At 48.9% G+C, this 17,269-nt stretch overlaps 1 protein-coding gene across 1 annotated transcript; it reads right to left on the bottom strand.

The window, feature by feature from the left end:
• Positions 1–939: 939 nt before the first annotated feature.
• Positions 940–15,810, bottom strand: LOC133762127 (peptidyl-prolyl cis-trans isomerase A-like). Its single transcript, XM_062195186.1, has 2 exons — positions 15,705–15,810; positions 940–1,547 (listed from the first exon to the last, which is right to left on the bottom strand). Exons 1-2 carry the CDS (start codon positions 15,808–15,810, stop codon positions 940–942), a joined length of 714 nt encoding a protein of 237 aa, XP_062051170.1.
• Positions 15,811–17,269: the final 1,459 nt, after the last annotated feature.

Here is a 17,269-nt window from a genome sequence, read left to right as displayed (position 1 = left end):
CTGCACCCATGTGGGAGAGCAGGATAGAGTTCCAGGCTCCTGGCTTCGGTCTGGCCCAGCTGTGGCCATTGCGGCCTTTGGGGAATGAACCAGAATATGGAAGATCTCTTTTACTCCATGACTTCTGTTTTCAAATAAATAAATCTTTAAGAAAAAATAGAGTGGTGGGCGTTAGGCACAGTGGTTAATAGAGCGCCTGGGATGTCTACATCCTACATCTGAATGCCTGAGTTTGAGTCCTGGCTCTGCTCCCAATCCTGCAAACCCTTGGAGGCAGCAGTGACAGCTCAAGCAGTTGTGTCCCTGCCACTCATGTAGAAGATCTGAACTGAGTTCCAGGCTCTTGACTTTGACTTGTCCCAGCCCTGCCTGCTGTAGGCATTTGGGGAATAGAACAGTGGATGGGAGATCATTCTGTCTCTCTTCCTTTCAAATAAGTAAGTATATAAATAAATAGTTTATATTAATTCCTCTGTATCTGTAGGTTCTGCATACACAGATTCAAAATTGAAAATCCTTGGGGAAAATTGCAACGGTGCTAAACGTATACAGACTTTCATCTCTTGTCATTATCCACTGAACAGTGTAGTAGAGCAACTATTTACATAGCATTTATTAGGTGTTGTAATCTCGAGAGATGATTTAAAGTATATGGAAGCTTGTATGTAGAGTCTGTGCAAATACTAAATTGCTGCAAAAATGGGACTTGGAACATGCATGGATTTTGTGTCTGTGGAGGTCCAAGAACAAACTCTTTGTGCATACAGAGGAAAAACTGTACTCTCAGGATATTCTAACACGTTGAGTTGATGGAATGGAGTTTTTTTTGTTGTTATTTACATTTTTATTTCATAGCATGACTTTAACTCTGCAATCCTGCTAAACTTGGAGGGAAAGTAGGGAAAACATGGAACCCCAAGAACTGCAGTGCAAGTGCAATTACAGGGTGTCACGAGCAGATGGGATAGAGGGCGTCTCCCGAGCCACAGAAGGAATGGTCCAGTGGTTAAGATAAAGCAGAAATCGGATCTGTGAGAGCTGCCCACCGTTGGCAGTGGTCTTGCTGGTCTTGTCATTCTCAGACCCAAAGTACCCGACGGTTTCCATACTACCCATGTCCTCTTTCACTCTGCCAAAGGCTGCATGCTCACCATCTACCCATTCACTGTGGGCAGTGCAGATGAAAAAACTGGAACTGTCTGTGTTGGGTCCAGCATTTACCATGGCCAAGATGCCACGGCCTGTATGCTTTGGGATGAAGTTATCATCGAATTTCTCTCCATAGATGGACTTGCCCCCAGTGTCATTATGCTGTGTGGAGTCACTGCCCTGGCACGAAAACCCTGGAATAATCATAGGAAAGCAGGAACCCTTGTAACCAAACCCTTTCTTTCTGGTGTTCAGAGCATGGAAGTTTTCTGCTGTCTTTGGAACTTTGTCTGCAAATAGCTCAAAGGAGACATGGCCCAAAGGCTTGCCATCGATGGCAATGTCGAAGATCACAGTGGGGTTGACCACGGCTGCCAGCAACAAAGGTGTCTGCAAGGCTGGAATAGAGATTTTTTTAAAAAAGATTTTATTTATTTACTTGAGAGTTAAAGTTACAGACAATGAGAGGGAGGGAGGGAGGGAGAGAGGGAGAGAGAGGTCTTCCATCTGCTGTTTCACTCCCTAAATGGCTGCAATAGCCAGAGCTGTGCTGATCGGAAGCCAGGAGCCAGGAACTTCTTCCAGGTCTCCCAGATGGGTGCAGGGGCCCAAGGACTTGGGCCATCCTCTACTGCTTACCCAGCCATAGCAGAGAGCTGGATTGCAAGTGGAACAGCCAGGACACGAACCGGCACCCATATGGGATGCTGGCACAGTGCTGGCCCCATGGAATATTTTTAAATGTGGTGTCATTTGTAAGGATTTATTACTGTCACAAGGTTGAGAACTCCATGAAAGCAAGGCTCACATTCATACCCCACAGCTGTCACATGGTGTGAATGTGTTATGGTTTGAACAGGCTTTGGCTTCCCACTGTGAGATGTTTATACCCTGAAGTCTTTTGTTAAGGCTCAATGGATTAACATAGTAGTTGATGGATTAGTTGATGGAATAGTTGGTGGTGGAGGCATGGTCTATGGTATCTGAGGTGGGGCTGTAGGAAGTGATTGGATTGCATTAGGTTGCTAGGGTTAGGGTGTATCCTTGTGGTCAAATCATGATGGCTTTAAATAGAGAGAGACTCGCAGAAATGGAGGATGAGTGTGCTTGCTGTGTCTCTCTGCTTTCTGGCTCACTGTGTGACCATCCCTCTCATGCTCTCTGCCACTGCCAGTCTCCATCAGGTGCCAGACCAATGTGACTGCTAGATCTTAGACTGTGAACCTCCAAAAGCTGAAGGAAGTTTCCCTCTTCCCAAGAAGCTCCTCACAGGTGTTGTAGGAATGAAAATCTGAATAATGCAGAGTGCTGGAAGAAAGATCGTCTCCCCTTTCAGTTAGTCCAGCCAGTAACCCCCATGGGAAGGAAAGCACAGGCCACTCTCAATAAACCTTTGCAGAGCTTCCGCTTCCCCGAGTGGTCAGGGACTAAGACCATGGATCGGTCTTGGATTTTCTACTTCAGGAATTTTCAGTATTTGGAGGCAGATGTGTTGGAGAAATCACCCGACCTGAGTGTGGTGAGTGTGACAACAGAAGTAAAGATGCCAAGAGCTCCAGGAGAGGAGGAACCCATTCCAGCCACCAGGAGCTGCAGAATGAGCTCCGCAGGGCAGGTAGGGTTTTAGTGGAGGATCATGTCTAGCGGCTATTTTGCCGGGTTGCATTGGATGGGAAGGTGAGAGTCAAGGTTGAAAAGTATGGCAGCAGACTCCAAGGAGGCACACACTGATCTGTGCCTCCTGGTACTCAGGCTGTTGTGTAGTCCCTGCTCTCCAGCATAGCCCCCTCACACGTTGCTTCAAGGTTGGTATGTGTGACCCACTGGTTAAGGTGGAGTGGCGATCTGTGACCTCTAAGACTAGCTCATTGAAGATGCGGCCGCTTCCCTTACTGGGTTTTGAAAGCCTGCTCTGGGAGAAGCCGGCTGCCTTGTCATGAGGAGGCACAAGCATCCTAGAGAGAGCCCACATGGAGGAGGAACTAAGTCCCCTGCCAATAGTCAATACCCACTGCTCTCCATGGGAATCAGCCATCTTGAAAGTGGATCCACCAGTCAAGGCTTCCAATGATTGTAGCCCCGCCCACACCTTGACTGAAACCTAGGAGAGGCCCCGAGCCAGAAAGCCCAGTTGAGATCTTCCTGGATTTCTATACTGTGGAACCATCAATGTTTCATTGTTGCTTTAAACTACTAGCTTCTGAGGCCTTCTGCTGTGTAGAAATAGATGATAAGAAATACGGGCTGGGCCAATTGGAAGCTGGGAGCTTCCTCCAGGTCTCCCACATGGGTGCAGGAGCCCAAGGATTTGGGCCATCTTCTATTGCTTTCCCAGGCTGTAGCAGAGAGCTGGATCAGAAGAGGAGCAGCCGGGACCAGAACCGGCGCCCATATGGGATGCTGACACTGCAGACAGCAGCTTTACCCACTACGCCACAGAATCGGCCCTGGGAGGTCTTCATTTACAAGGAGCTGCACACTGTTGGGTGTACAATGGGGGCGATGCTTTCTTGAAAGACAGTGATAGATAAATACTGAGGAAGGGTATAGTGTGGGTGGTCACCAGGAGAGACTGGGGGCAAGGAAGTGACCGAGGAGGTCACTGGGCAGTGGGAAGGCAAGAGAGGGTCTGAACTCAGTGGGCAGGGAAGGGGACATCTCAAGGAGTGAGGTTAACAAGGCGATTAGTAAGGACAGGAAGGGAGAGCAAAGTGTGACTCCTGGTTCTGAGCCCGGGAACGCGGCTGTCTTGGTCCACTTCCTGTGGCCATCACAGAATACTCGAGACGGGGTCATTTCTCACGGAAAGTGGTTCTGGAGGCTGAGAAATCAGATCTGGCATCCATATCTGGGAGGGCCATGTGCTGCTTCATCCCAAGGTGGAATATGGTTGGTGGGCAGGTGCACACAGGAGAGACGAAATGCCGGGAGCAGCCTCTGTTTCTAACAAGCGGCTCTCCCCATAACAAATCCAGCCCCTTGGGCAGGACAACTCACCGCCCTGAGAATTAGCCTGGTCCTGTGAGAAAGGCAGCAGTCCATTCCTGAGGGCTCTGCCCCATGTCCCACACAGCCCCGACTCGGCACCTCCCTCCCAGCACTGCCCCATGGATGAATTAAGGCTCCACCATCACTGGCACACACAAACACGGTGATGGAGGAGCCAAGATTCCTTTTATCCAAAGAGGAAACTTGGAAGTGAGCACTGGCGGTGGGGACAGGGCTGGGCAGGGGTAAAAAAAAAAATGGGGACTGCCCCCGACCATGTCTCAAGAGAAGCCCCTGACTCCAGAGCTTGGCGGCAGGCAGGATGCCAGGCTCCTTCCCAGACTGGGCTGCTTGGTGACTTTGCTCCCTGAAGGCCAGGGCTGTGCTGTGTCACGGCACATCGTCCTTGCCACCACGTGTTCCCCAGTGATGTCACTGCCATCAGTAGTTTTGGCTTGCAGCCTTTTAGCGCTGAGGAGTTGTGTCCACCTCCTGGGGCGGCCAGCCAGTGATCTGCAGGGCGATGAACTTCAGTGGGGCCATGCCAGGTTCCTGGGGGAGACAACACCTGGCCTTACAGAAATCCTCTCTCTCTCTTTCTCTTCCTCTCTTTCTCTCTCCCTGCCAGCCGGCCAGCACGGGGCTGCCAGCCGCAGTGCGAGCAGAAGCTAACAGCCCGGCCCCCGAATCCCAGGTGGGAGGAAGCTTCCACCTAATTGCCTTCCATGGCAGTTACATGCAGCCTGAAGGGAAGACCTGGCCAGAGAGTGTTAGAAAAGCTCCAGGATGTAAACATGGCTTTTATAGGTCTTGGAAACAGCCTGAGCAGAAACCTCTTGGGATGCGTAACATGCTTGGGTGCACCAAATAGAATCTGCTGTGGGGCAAAGCAAGAGAGCACTGAGGGAGACTTGAGAAAGAGTGAGCGGCTCTCAGATGGCGCCTGCACCCTGGCCGTAACCCTAACTGTAACCCTAACCCTAACCTGAACCTGAACCCGAACCCTGGGGAAGCAGACCTCGGTGCACGTGCAGGGATTTTTAAGGTGTGTGTTTTCACTTTTATGACAACCTACACCGACTGAGCTAAGCGTGGCTTCAGCTGTCCAGCTGTCCCCTTCCTTCGTGAGTACTCTCTTGCCACGGCTGGACCCATATCCGTGAATGCATTTGTAATCATTTTGATGCCAAGTGGAACTTTCTAAAGTCACGTGGCCTCACAGAGACAGCCAAGGGGCGGATTCAGTACCGGAGTGTTTCAAGTGAAGGTTGGATGATGCATTAGCCCCCTAGTGAATACAAGTGTGGCAGCACCTCCCAACAAGAATGCCTGGGTGTTGTGGCCAGCGCTGTGGCATAGCAGATAAAGCTGGCACCTCCAGTGCTGGCATCCCATGTGGGCACCGGTTCAAGTCCTGGCTGCTCCACTTCTGATCTAGCTCTCTGCTATGGCCTGGGAAAGCAGCAGAAGATGGCCCAAGTCCTTGGGTCCCTGCACCATGTGGGAGACCAGGAAGAGGCTCCTGGCTCCTGGCTTCAGATCAGCACAGCTCTGGCCATTGCGGCCAATTGGGGAGTGAACCAGCGGATGAAAGACCTCCCTCTCTGCGTCTCCATCTCTCTCTGTGTAACTCTGACTTTCAAATGAATAAATTTAAAAAAAAGAGCACCCGTGTGGGCATTTGGCTTGGCGGTTGAGATGCTGGTTAAGGTGTATCTGGGTTCGAGGCCTGGTGCCAGCTCCTGGCTCCAGCTTCATGCCGGTGTAGTTCCCAGGAAGCAGTGGTGGTGGCTCAAGTGATTGGACTGCTGACATCCATGTGGGAGACCTGGCTTGAGTTCCAGGTTCCTGCCTTTGGCCCTGGCCCAGCCATTGCAGGCATTTGGTGAGTGAGCTAACTGATGAGAGCTCTGTTTACTTCTTAAACACACACACACACACACACACACACACACAAAACCACCAAGCTGCCTGGGACAGCCAGGGTCACCTTCGTGGCTTGAGGGGAATTAGAATTCAACAAAACAATGCTTTCTCTTTTTCTTTCTTTCTGAGTTGCAAAATGATCTTATTTATTTATTTTATTTTTTGTTTTTTATTTTAATTTTTAATACTTTTTAATGGATTCAATGTGATTTTTAGATACAATTATTTAATTTTTTTAAAGATTTATTTTTATTTATTTGAAGGTCACAGTTAATGGGGGGTAGGAGGGGGAGAGACACAGAGAGAGAGAGAGATCAATCTCCAAATGGTCTCAATGGCTAGATCTGGGTCAGGCTAAAGCCAGGAGCCAAAAGCTTCTTTCTGGCTTCCACATGGGTGCAGGGGCCCAAGCACTTGGCCATCATCCACTGCTTTCCCAGGCACATTAACAAGGAATTGGATCGAAAGTGGAGCAGCCGGGACTCGAACCAGCACCCATATTGGATGTTGGCATTGCAGGTCTCAGGCAGCGGCTTTACCTGCTGTGCCACAGCAATGGCTCCAGATACAATTCTAAGAACATAATAACATTCCCCTCCTCCCTCTCTCTCTCCTCCTGCCTCTTTCCTTCTCCCTTTCTTTCTTATTCTTTTTGTTTAGTTTTTGAGATAAAATAGTTTAAAATTACATTACAATACAAAGGCTTAATACTTTGCTGAATAAGAAGTTTAATAAGTAAAAAGCAAAAAAAGACCCTAGGTTTGTGGGAATATAGACAATGGCTATAAACAATAATTGAATGGAAAAATGACCATTCTGCCCATGTACAGTAGACTTTAAAGTAATCACAGATCATTAAAACTATAGTAGTATAACATTCTTAACTATTGCTTTAACAAAGGTATAAAACAAAGTTCTACAAAATTCTACTTGCAGCAATACTGATAAACATAGACAATTCTTTTTTCTGTTTTAAACTTCAGCTCCCACATATAAGGGAGAACATGTGATATTTGTCTTTCTGGGTCTGGCTTATTTCACTCAACTTATTTCCTCCAGTTGTGTCCATTTTGCTGCAAGTGGTAGAATTTCTTTTTAAAGCTGAATAATATTCCATTACATATATATATATATATATTTTTTATCCATTCATGATGATGGACATTTTGGTTGGTTCCAAATTTTGGCTATTGTGAACAGTGCTGCCATAAACATGGTGGTGCAGGTGCAGGTATCTCTTTGATACAATGTGTATCAATGTCTTTTGGGTGTAGTGGGATTGCTGGACCATATGGCAAGCCTATTTTCAGTTTTTTGAGAAATGTCCACATGGTTTTCCACAGTGGCTGCACTAATTTGCATTCCCACCAACAGTGTATAAGTGTTCCCCTTTCTCCACATCCTCCCCAGCATTTGTTACTCTCTGCATTTTGGATTTTAGCCCTTCTGACAGGGGTAAGGGGGTAAGATAACTCATTGTGGTTTTGATTTGTATTTCCCTGATGGCTAGCGATGTTGAGCATTTTTTCATATATTTGTTGGTCATTTGTATCTCTTCTTTTCAGAATTGCCCATTGAAATCCTTTGCCCATTTTTCAATTGGATTAGTAGTTTTTTGTTGTAGTTGTTGAGTTTTTTAAGTTGCTGATATATTTGGGATATTATTCCTTTGTCAGATAGGTGGTTTGCAAATATTTTTTCCCATTCTGTTGGATGTCTCTTCACTCTTTTCTTAAAAAGATTTTTATTTATTTATTTGAGGGGTAGAGCTATAGACACACACACACACACACAGAGAGAGAGAGAGAGAGAGAGAGAGAGAGAGGTCTTCCATCCACTGGTTCACTCCCCAGATGGTCGCAATAACTGAAGCTGCGCTGATCTGAAGCCAGAAGCCAGGAGCTTCTTCCAGGTCTCCCATGCAGGTGCAGGGGCCCAAGCACTTGGGCCATTTTCCACTGCTTTCCCAAGCCACTAGCAGGGATCTGGATCAGAAGAGGAGCAGCCGGGGCATGAACCGGTATCATACGGGATGCCAGTGCCACAGGTGGAGGCTTAGTCTAACTAAGTGCTATTACTCAGTGCCACCCCCCCCATAGAGAGTCATCACTCTATTGATTCACTCTTAACTAATGTTACCTGGAATTTGGGGATTTTGAAATTTGGCATTTAAGCTGCAGCCTACCACCTGGCAGAATAGGCTGATAAAATGTATAACCTGGCACAAGTCGGTTTGAGGAGACAGCCATGGAGGGGTGGAGCTGCACACACTTGGTTCTTCTCCCAGACATACAAGGTGGGGAAGTCCAGTCTTCTACCCACGGGATGCTGCTGGAAACCCAGTTGATCCTTGAGAGTCTAGAACAAGAATTACTCTGAACCAGAGCCATTTATTGTCCCCCAAAATGGTCCCATTGGCTACTGAGCTGAGGTATGATGGGTACCATTTCCAAGAGATCTGTGATTCCACCTAAAAAGAGAGGGAGAGAAGTTCTCCTTTTGGAGGGAGTTTATTTATTTTTAAAGATTTCTTTATTTATTTGAAAGACAGAGTTACGAAGAGAGGTAGAGACACAGAAAGAGAGGTGTCTTCCATCTGCTGGTTCACTATCAAAATGGCCAAAACAGCTGGAGCTGGGCCAACCCGAAGCCAGGAGCTTTTCCTGAGTCTCCCACACAGGTGCAGGGGCCCAAGGACATCTTATACTGCTTTCTTAGGCTGTTAGCAGAGAGCTGGACCAGAAGTGGAGCAGACGGCACTCGAACTGGTGCCCATATGGGAAGATGGAGCTGTAGGGAGCGGCTTTACCCACTATGCCACAGCGCCGGCCCCTTGGCAAGAATTTAATCATCACCATCAGCAGCAGCATTGCCATCATCAAATGCATTTACTGGGAGTCTGCCCGATGAACCTCAGTGGGCTTTAATGACAGAGAGTTTGTGTTGTGTGCTGGAGAATATTTTGAGATTAGCACCTGTGGTCATGTTGCTAATGATGTGATGGCACACTTGGAGTCTGCTCTGGATGGCGTGGTTCAGATGGACAACTGCAGGATTTGTTCCTGGAGCCTCAGTTAGGGCCGGGCTGCAGGGACAGAGGATTTGCAGGCCAGATGGCAGGACCCAGTGTTGGGTGAAAAATGGGCAAGGGAAGGGACCTGCCACAAGAAGATTCTGTGTGGCTGCGAAAACTGCTTTGTGCTGAGTCCACTCCAGATTGCTGCAGTATATAACTGCTGAGAGTTGGGGCAGGGACAGAAACAGCAGAAGGGCCACAGAAGGAATCAAAGCAGCAGGTAGAATGGCTCCTTCTCTGCCCCCAGCAAATTTGGCTCAGGTGGTGAGCCTCGTGCACACCAACGATGCTGTGCCTTTGGCACACACACCTGGCTTCCAGGATGTGGATTTCTTTTCTTTAAATTACTTTTAAAACATGTTTATTTGAGAGTAGAGAGTAAGAGACAGAGAGAGAGAGATCCCACCTGCTGGTTCTCTCTCCAAATACCTCTGATGGCCAAGGTGAAGGAACTGGGCCTGGTTGAAGCTGGGAGCCAGGATCTCAGTCTAGGTCTGTCTGGAGTCAGAGCTGGGGACCTAACCCAGGTTCTCCCGTGTGTGTGGGTGTGTGGGGGTCTTAACTGCTAGGTCAAATGCCTGCCTTGGTTGTGAATTTTGAAGGTCCTCCCCACACTGCCTGAAAATGCCTGATAGCTCACCTGCCCCTGGCTCTTGAATTTCCCCTTGAAGCAAGCACATGTGGTCCCATTGTTCCCAGACAGGATTTGTCTCAAAGCTCAGTCTTTTGGTAGTCATCCACCTGTCCCAGTCAATCTAACTAAACCGTGGGATTAATTCAATTCATGTTGCTATACTTTTGAAGATTTAAGGACTTATAGAGGGGTTGGTGCTGTGGCATAATGGATAAAGCTGCCGCTTGCAATGCCAGCATCCATATGGGTACTGATTCAAGTCCCGGCTGCTCCTCTTCCAATCCAGCTCTCTGCTGTGGCCTGGGAAAGCAGTGGAGGATGGCCTAAGCACTTGGGCCCCTGCATCCACGTGGGAGACCATGTGGGAAATACTCCTGGCTCCTGGCTCCAGATCAGCTCAGCTGCAGCCATTAGCAGCCATCTGGAGAGTGAACCAGCAATGATTGATCTCTCTCTCTTTCTCTCTCTCTCTCTCTCTCTGCCTTTCAAATAAATAAATCTATTTTTTTTAAAGACCTTGTAGAGAGGTGACACACTGCCTCCTGGTGCTCCTTCATTTCCCGATGATTTATCAGTTCCTCTGGTGCTTCTTCCCTGAGTCGGTCAGGGGTTGCATGTGGCTGTAACGGAAGCCTGACTGCAGGGTTAATCCAATAGAGTATTTTTAAAGAGAGTTATTGTGTATGTGATACCAGTTGCACAGATTTTAAGTATACAAGACAGTGAGGTTTTATTTTTATTTTTTTGTTAAAGATTTTATTTATTTGAGAGCTAGAGTTATAGACAGAGGGAGGTAGAGACAGAGAGAAAGGTCTTCCATCCAAAGGTCACCCAAATGGTCACCATGCCGGAGCTAGGCTGATCTGAAGCCAGGAGCCAGGAGCTTCTTCAGGTCTCCCACGTGGGTGCAGGGGCCCAAGCACTTGGGCCATCATCCACTGCTTTCCCAGGCCACAGCAGAGCTGGATTGGAAGAGGAGCAGCTGGGACTAGAACTGGCGCTCATATGGGATGCCCGCACCGCAGGCAGAGGATTAACCTACTGGGCCACGGTGCTGGCCCCAGTGAGGTTTTTTTTTTTTAATATTTATTATAGGCCGCGGCTTAATAGGCTAATCCTACACCTGTGGCGCCAGCACACTGGGTTCTAGTTCCGGTTGGTGCGCCGGATTCTGTCCCGGTTGCTCCTCTTCCAGTCCAGCTCTCTGCTGTGGCCCGGGAGTGCAGTGGAGGATGGCCCAAGTGCTTGGGCCCTGTACCTGCATGGGAGACCGGGGGAAGCACCTGGCTCCTGGCTTTGGATCAGCATGGTGCACTGGCTGCAGGCCACCAGCCGTAGCGGCCAATGGGGGGTGAACCAACGGCAAAGGAAGACCTTCCTCTCTGTCTCTCTCTCACTGTCCACTCTGCCTGTCCAAAACAAACAAACAAAAAAGCCATCCTAAGCCTCTTACCCTCAGCCTCTAATCCAATCCCAATTACCTCCCCACCTCCAAACACACACACAAAATATTTATTTATTTCTTTGGAAGACAGAGTTAGAGAGAGATCTTCTGTTCATTGATTTGCTCCCCAAATGGTCATAATGGCCGAGGTGAGGCCAGGCCAAAGCAGAAGGCCAGAACTCCATTCCTGTCTCCCACATGGGTAGCAGGGCTCCACATACTTGGGACACCTGCTGCTGCTTTCCTAGGTGCATTAGCAGGGAGCTGGATCCGGAGTGGAGCAGCCAGGCCTCGAACTAGTGCTCATATGGGATGCCCGTGATGTGGGTGGCAGTTTAAACCTGCTGCACCGCAGCATTGGGCCCACAGTGAAATTTTAGAAAATGATTTTCAATGAACAGCATAACTACGTACTTATAGGATGCAACACATTTTGATATAACTGTATGATGTCTAAGGATCAAACTGCTGTTTGAAACATTCGTCATTTGTGTTGGGAGCCTTCAAAATCCTTTCTGGTAGCTATTTTGAAAGATGCCAGGAACTACTGTTGGCGCTATTTCACTGTTACGCTACGGAACACTGGAACTTATATGTCCTACCCATCTACATAAGTGTAGTTGCACTCAGTGCTCAGCCTCGCTCTACCCGCCCTGCCCCTGCGCTGGAGCAGCCACTCTTCTCTCTTCTCCATCAGAAAGTATCATTGGTGCCCTTAGGGAATGATGCCATTGCCCCTTCCCGTTAGTCTTGGCTGCTTCTGTTGGGACTTCTCTTGCCCCAACATTGTTTAACCTGTGTCTAGAACTTTGTATAAATGGAATAATATAGGAGGACTTCAGAAAGTTCATGGCAAATGGAACTAAAGTTTAATGTGATACAAGAAATTTAGACTTCATTCCTACTTTTCTCATAATATGCATTTTTTCATGAACTTTTTGAAAACCTTTTGTGTGGTATTGGGCTTTTTTGTGCTTAACATAATATTTCTGAGATCCATTCATGTTGTTGAATGTAGCAGTGAGTAGCATTAGTATTACTGAGTAGCATTCTGTTGAATGAGCAGATACTTCGAGAAGTTCACGGGAGAGCAGGTGTGTGACACGGCAGGTAAGTGACCACTTGGGATGCCCAGATCCCGCATCAGAGTGCCACGTTCAAGTTCTGGCTACTCTGCTTCAAATCCAGGTCCCTGCCAATGGGAGGCAGAAGTTGATGGCTCAACTACTTGGGTCCCTCTTACCCATGATGGAGGCCTGGGTTGAATTCTAGATTCCTGGCTTTGGCTCAGCCCAGCCCAGCCCTGACTATTGTGGTTATATGGGGGTGGGGGGTGTGAACCAGTAAGTGAAAGAACTCTCTCTGTTGGTCTCTCTGTCACACCTCCTTTTAGATAAAATGAAAATAAATACATGAAAGTTAACAGTTATTGAAGATGGAATTAAAAGTAAAATTCTTTTGGTGCAAAATGTTTTGGAAATCTACATGGTTTTTTTCATAAGAGAGGATCTTCAGAAAGCTCAAGGATGTATATTATGAAAAAACCGATACATTATTTTCTATTTTTTTGTACCAAAAGAAACTTATCTTTAATTTTATGGTTCACTCTCCAAATACCTGCACCAGCTGGGGCTCCTCCCCTGCAACCAAAGTGGGGAGTCTGGAACTCCATCCAGGTCTCCCACGTGGGGGGTAGGAGCCCATTACTTGAGCTATCACTGCTGTCCTTCAGGGTCTACGTAAGCAGAATGCTGGAATTAGGAGCTGGAGCTGGGAATCCCAGCCAGGCTCTCCCATGTGGGATGTGGGCATCTTAGCAGAACTCTTAACTGGATTGGATTCTTATTACCGCTTTCTATGATACTTTTGAAATCTTGTGTTGCTACAGTTAGTTTGCTTATTGCTGAATATTTGGGCTGTTTTCAATTTTTGCCTGTTATGAACAAAACTATTAGAAACATCCTTAGGTAATTCTTTCATCTCATATGTTTTCATTTTCTGGGGCAAAGAACCAGAAGTTGAGTTGTTGGGTAATAAATAGGTGCCTATTTAATATCATGAAAACTACATGGCTTTCCCAGGTCATAAGCAGGGAGCTGGATCAGAGGTGGAGCAGGTGGGACATGAGCCAGTGCCCATATGGGATGCTGGCATTGCAGGTGGTGGCTTTACCCACTATGCCACAGTGCCGGCCCCAAATCTTGTGATTTTTTTCCTGTGTGTTTTGCTACAGCCACAGAGAAAAGAACAGTGACTTAGGTGCCGAAACTGATGTGTGTGATTTCATATACTCTCTCTAGTCCTAGCATTCGGACAGCTCCACGCTGTGTGTGTGTCTGTGTGAAGCTGAGGAGAAAAGTCTCCTCCCTCCACTCTTCAACACACCCGTTCGTAAATCAAAACGTCCTCTCCTTGTGTGCGTGCATGGCCTGTTGCAGCGTAGGCTCACCGGGCCAGCCTTTCCTGGGGCCGTTTGGAATGTGCCTTTCGGGCAGCCAGTGCATTAGAGGATTTCCCCATGGCTCTCACATCCAGCAACGTCTCTAACGTGCAGCATGGGGACCCACATGTGGCCCTACCATTAGGGGTTGCCAGGCTTAGCAGATAAAAATGCATGCTGTATTTGGGACATACTTAAACTAAAAAATTATTCATTGTCTGAAATGAAAATTTAATTGACTGTCCTATATTTAGCTGGCCGAGGCTATTTGCAATGTAAGCAGCAGTCTCTCATTCAGGCTATCGGGTTCATTTGCAAATTTTGAATCTCTGAACAGCACTTATGGCTTTATTACCTTAAAACATTCAGTGCCCCCTAGAATCTTAAAGCCAGAGGAAGCAGCATGGCAGGTGTTTCTTCTCAGATGGTTCCGTGGGTCCAGCCTGTGGTGCAGAGCTTGCTTTTCATGTGCAAAGGATCCTAGCAAGCTGGCTGAGAGAAAAATCTCACCACGTCTCAGAGCAGGCGCTTGCTGCAGTTTCCAGCGTGGATCCCCTCCCTGGAGTGTTTGTAAACCCAGGTACACTGCCTGCTGCCGAGTCATTTATTCGTTACCAGCAGTGTCACATCCTCGTTCCAAGGAGACACACACTTGGGTGGCAGTAGCCAGGGAAGAGCACAGCATGCCTCAGCCAGAACAGTTCTCCATTTTGTAGGGGGATGAGCAGAAGCATAAGCAGGTGCCATCAGGAGGAGATTAGGGGACAGTAAAGCATCTGCTTGAGCTGGCACCACCCATTTAGGCTGCAGGGCTGGCTTCCCAGAGCTGCCAGAACCAAGTACCACCGCTGGGCCGGCTCACACAACAGGGATGCGTTCTCTCGTCACCCTGGAGGCTGGAAAATCAAGGAGACAGCAGGGCTGTGCTCTCCAAAGGCTCCGGGGAAGAATCTGCTCTGTGCTGCTCTTTGAACTTCTGGCATTCCCAGCAATCCTTGGTGTTCCTTGACTTGTAACGGCATCGCTCTGGCCTCGGCCTCTGTTGTTGCATGGCACTTTCCCGGGTATCGGTCTCTGCTGCTGCTTCTAAGCACATCTGTGCTGTTAAATCAAGGGCCCGCCCTCCAGCGTGAGCTCATACTCACTTAACGAGTTCCGCTTGCAGCAGGCTTGTTTGCAAATGAGGTCCCATTCTGAGGTTCCAAGGATTAGAACTGAATATCTTTTTGGAGGACACAATTCAGCAGACAACAGCTCCCAAGACATGTCTTAGAGTTTGTAAGGTGGGCCAAGCCCAAGATGCCAGGATTATGATTTTGTAAGGTCTGCAAACAAAGCGGTGTTACCAGGAGGAGCGCGTACTGCTTACGTCACACTTCCCTGGGCTGCTGCTCTGGGTGATGACTGAGGATTCCACTGTTGGGCTAATTGCTGCAGTCAGACACTCACTGCCTCCGTCCAGCTGGCCCCGGAGCCCAGCTCCAGGTGGTGTGAAAGAAGCCAGTGAGCAGCCTGGGAGTATTTGGGTCCTGGTTCTGGATGTGCCTAGGGCCAGCTTCCCTCCAGCCATGGGCACACGAGCCCACACAGCTTCCTTTTTGCCTCCCATTGTCTCCAGTCCTGAGCCGGCAAAGGGTGGGTAGAGGGGCGACTCTGTGTGCACCGAGCAAAGCTGAGAGTGAATTTGTCAAGACCCAAGAAGGTGCATCTTATGGGGAGATGGGGTGGTGGTCAGGAGGAGGATTCATTTGTTAAATAGGGGGAGGGGCTGGGACCCCAGGCCCTAAGGACTTGAGAGGCTTGTGGCAGGAGAGATCAAGTGGAGTGACACAGGGGCTGGGAACCTGGAAGTGTCTACGTGGGCACTGTCCTTGCGCCAACCGGAGTCTGCTAGGCTTCCTCCTAGCAGGTACAAGGAAGTGAGTGAGATCACGTTGCAATTTCTGGCCCTCCCACATGGACCCTGGTGTCCCAAGTAGAAACTCTAGCTCCCCAACCCTTGTCTGGGGAAGGCCGGTGAGGTGAGGGGCACTCAGGAAAGAAGCACCTGCCCCTGTGGAGGCGAAGGGCCCACAGTGCGACAAGGACTGCGGAGGAGGTACGTGGGCTCCCGCCATGGGGTAGCTCCGCAGCCCCAGGTTCCTTCGCTCCATGCTTGGTCTCCCTCTTGCTGCAGCTCTGGGAAAGGGAAGGGGCGACCTCGCTGGACGGTGCTGCAGGAACTTCACTGTGCTCTGGGACCTTGTCCAGCTCCAGGAACCACATCTCCCTTTGGCATGCATGGGAGAATCTAAAAACTTCTGGGTCTTGGAAATCTTTAGGCACTTTGGGGAGCCGTGAGAACATAGAGGTTATCTGTGTGTGTAGTGTGTAGTGCATGTGTGTTGCCTTGTGAATTGTATGTGTTGTATGTGTGTTATATGCTATGTGTGTATATGTGTTGGGTGTATGTGTGTTGTATGGTGAATGTATGTGTTATGTTGGATGTATGTTGGGTTCGAGTATGTGTGTTGGGTATGTGTATGTATTGCATATTGGATTTTAGGATATTTTGTGTTGCGTGTTGGCCATGTTGGGTTTGAGTATGTGGTTGTGTGCATGTGTATATTGCATATTGGGTTTTTGAGTGTTTTGTGTTGTGTGTTGGCTGTGTATATGTGTATTGTGTGTGTTGGGTATATGTGTGTGTTTTGGGGGCACTGGGAGTGCTGGGTGTTGGTGTGTATTGTGTGTGTGTGTATGGTGAGTGTATGTGTGTGCATCTCCTACCACATCTACAACTCTCACTTGGGCTGCTGGGCTTCGTGTGATGGTTCTAGGAGCCAAGATTTTGAGGGTGGGCAGGGCAGTGCTGGGCAACTGGATTTGCTTCCAGCTCCACCTATTTCTGAACCAAGTTTTTTCTAAAATTTTGTGCCATCAGTCTGCAGATTCCTAGAAAAACAGCTAAGCGGTTCCTCTCTGCTGCACATGAATAACCCATCCCTGGAAAGCTGCCCTGCAGAACGCGGCCCTGCTGAATAAGCAGGAGGGGAGGCGACGGCAGCGCCGACCTTCACGGGAGAGACCCGAGCTCAGTGCTGAGCCAGGAAGGCTTTAAACACCTCCCTGCGCCTCTTGGGGGAGAAGCCAGGCGATGCCACACAGACAGACGCGTGGGCAGGGCAGAGCTTTGTCTAACTCCCCATAGAGAAGCCATCCCGAGTCCCAGAACGGAGGGCTGGGGACCAGAGTCAGGGACTGAAGGAGTAAGTGTGACGCAAAGTCCTGTGTGGGAACCTGTTGGTGCCCAGGGCAAAAGAGTCGTTTCCCAAGGTATCATTTTCTCTTTCCTGTTCTCCTGCCCCTGGCCCCTGCTCAGGATGGCTCCAGCTGGCGCCCGGGTTCCTGCCAGGCTGCTGGCAGTGTGTGAACCAAGAGGCTCTCTCTGGACCCAGCGTGCGCTTTGCAGGCTGCTGAAGGCTCTCACAGGCGAAGATCCTGGTGGTGCTGTCGGGGCTTTGGTGGCCTCAAGAAGACAGCTGATGTCCCCAGCTTGCCAGGGAGCCCTGGGCCCTTGGTGGGATGTCTCCACATAGCTCACAGACCACCTTCCGCCCTACCCTGGCGGCT

The sequence above is a fragment of the Lepus europaeus genome, chromosome 6 (genome assembly GCF_033115175.1).
Source record: "Lepus europaeus isolate LE1 chromosome 6, mLepTim1.pri, whole genome shotgun sequence".
Classification (NCBI taxonomy): domain Eukaryota; kingdom Metazoa; phylum Chordata; class Mammalia; order Lagomorpha; family Leporidae; genus Lepus; species Lepus europaeus.
The sequence above is the reverse complement of the archived record's forward strand: the minus strand, read 5'-3'. Positions and strand labels throughout refer to the sequence as shown.

Excerpts from the sequence above, each read along its gene's own strand:
- LOC133762127 (XM_062195186.1), bottom strand. The coding sequence starts at position 15,810 with ATGGAGCGAAGGAACCTGGGGCTGCGGAGCTACCCCATGGCGGGAGCC. Across the intron at positions 1,548-15,704 it reads CTTCGCCTCCACAGGGGCAG|CCTTGCAGACACCTTTGTTG; the intron begins GTGCTTCTTTCC and ends TCTCTATTCCAG.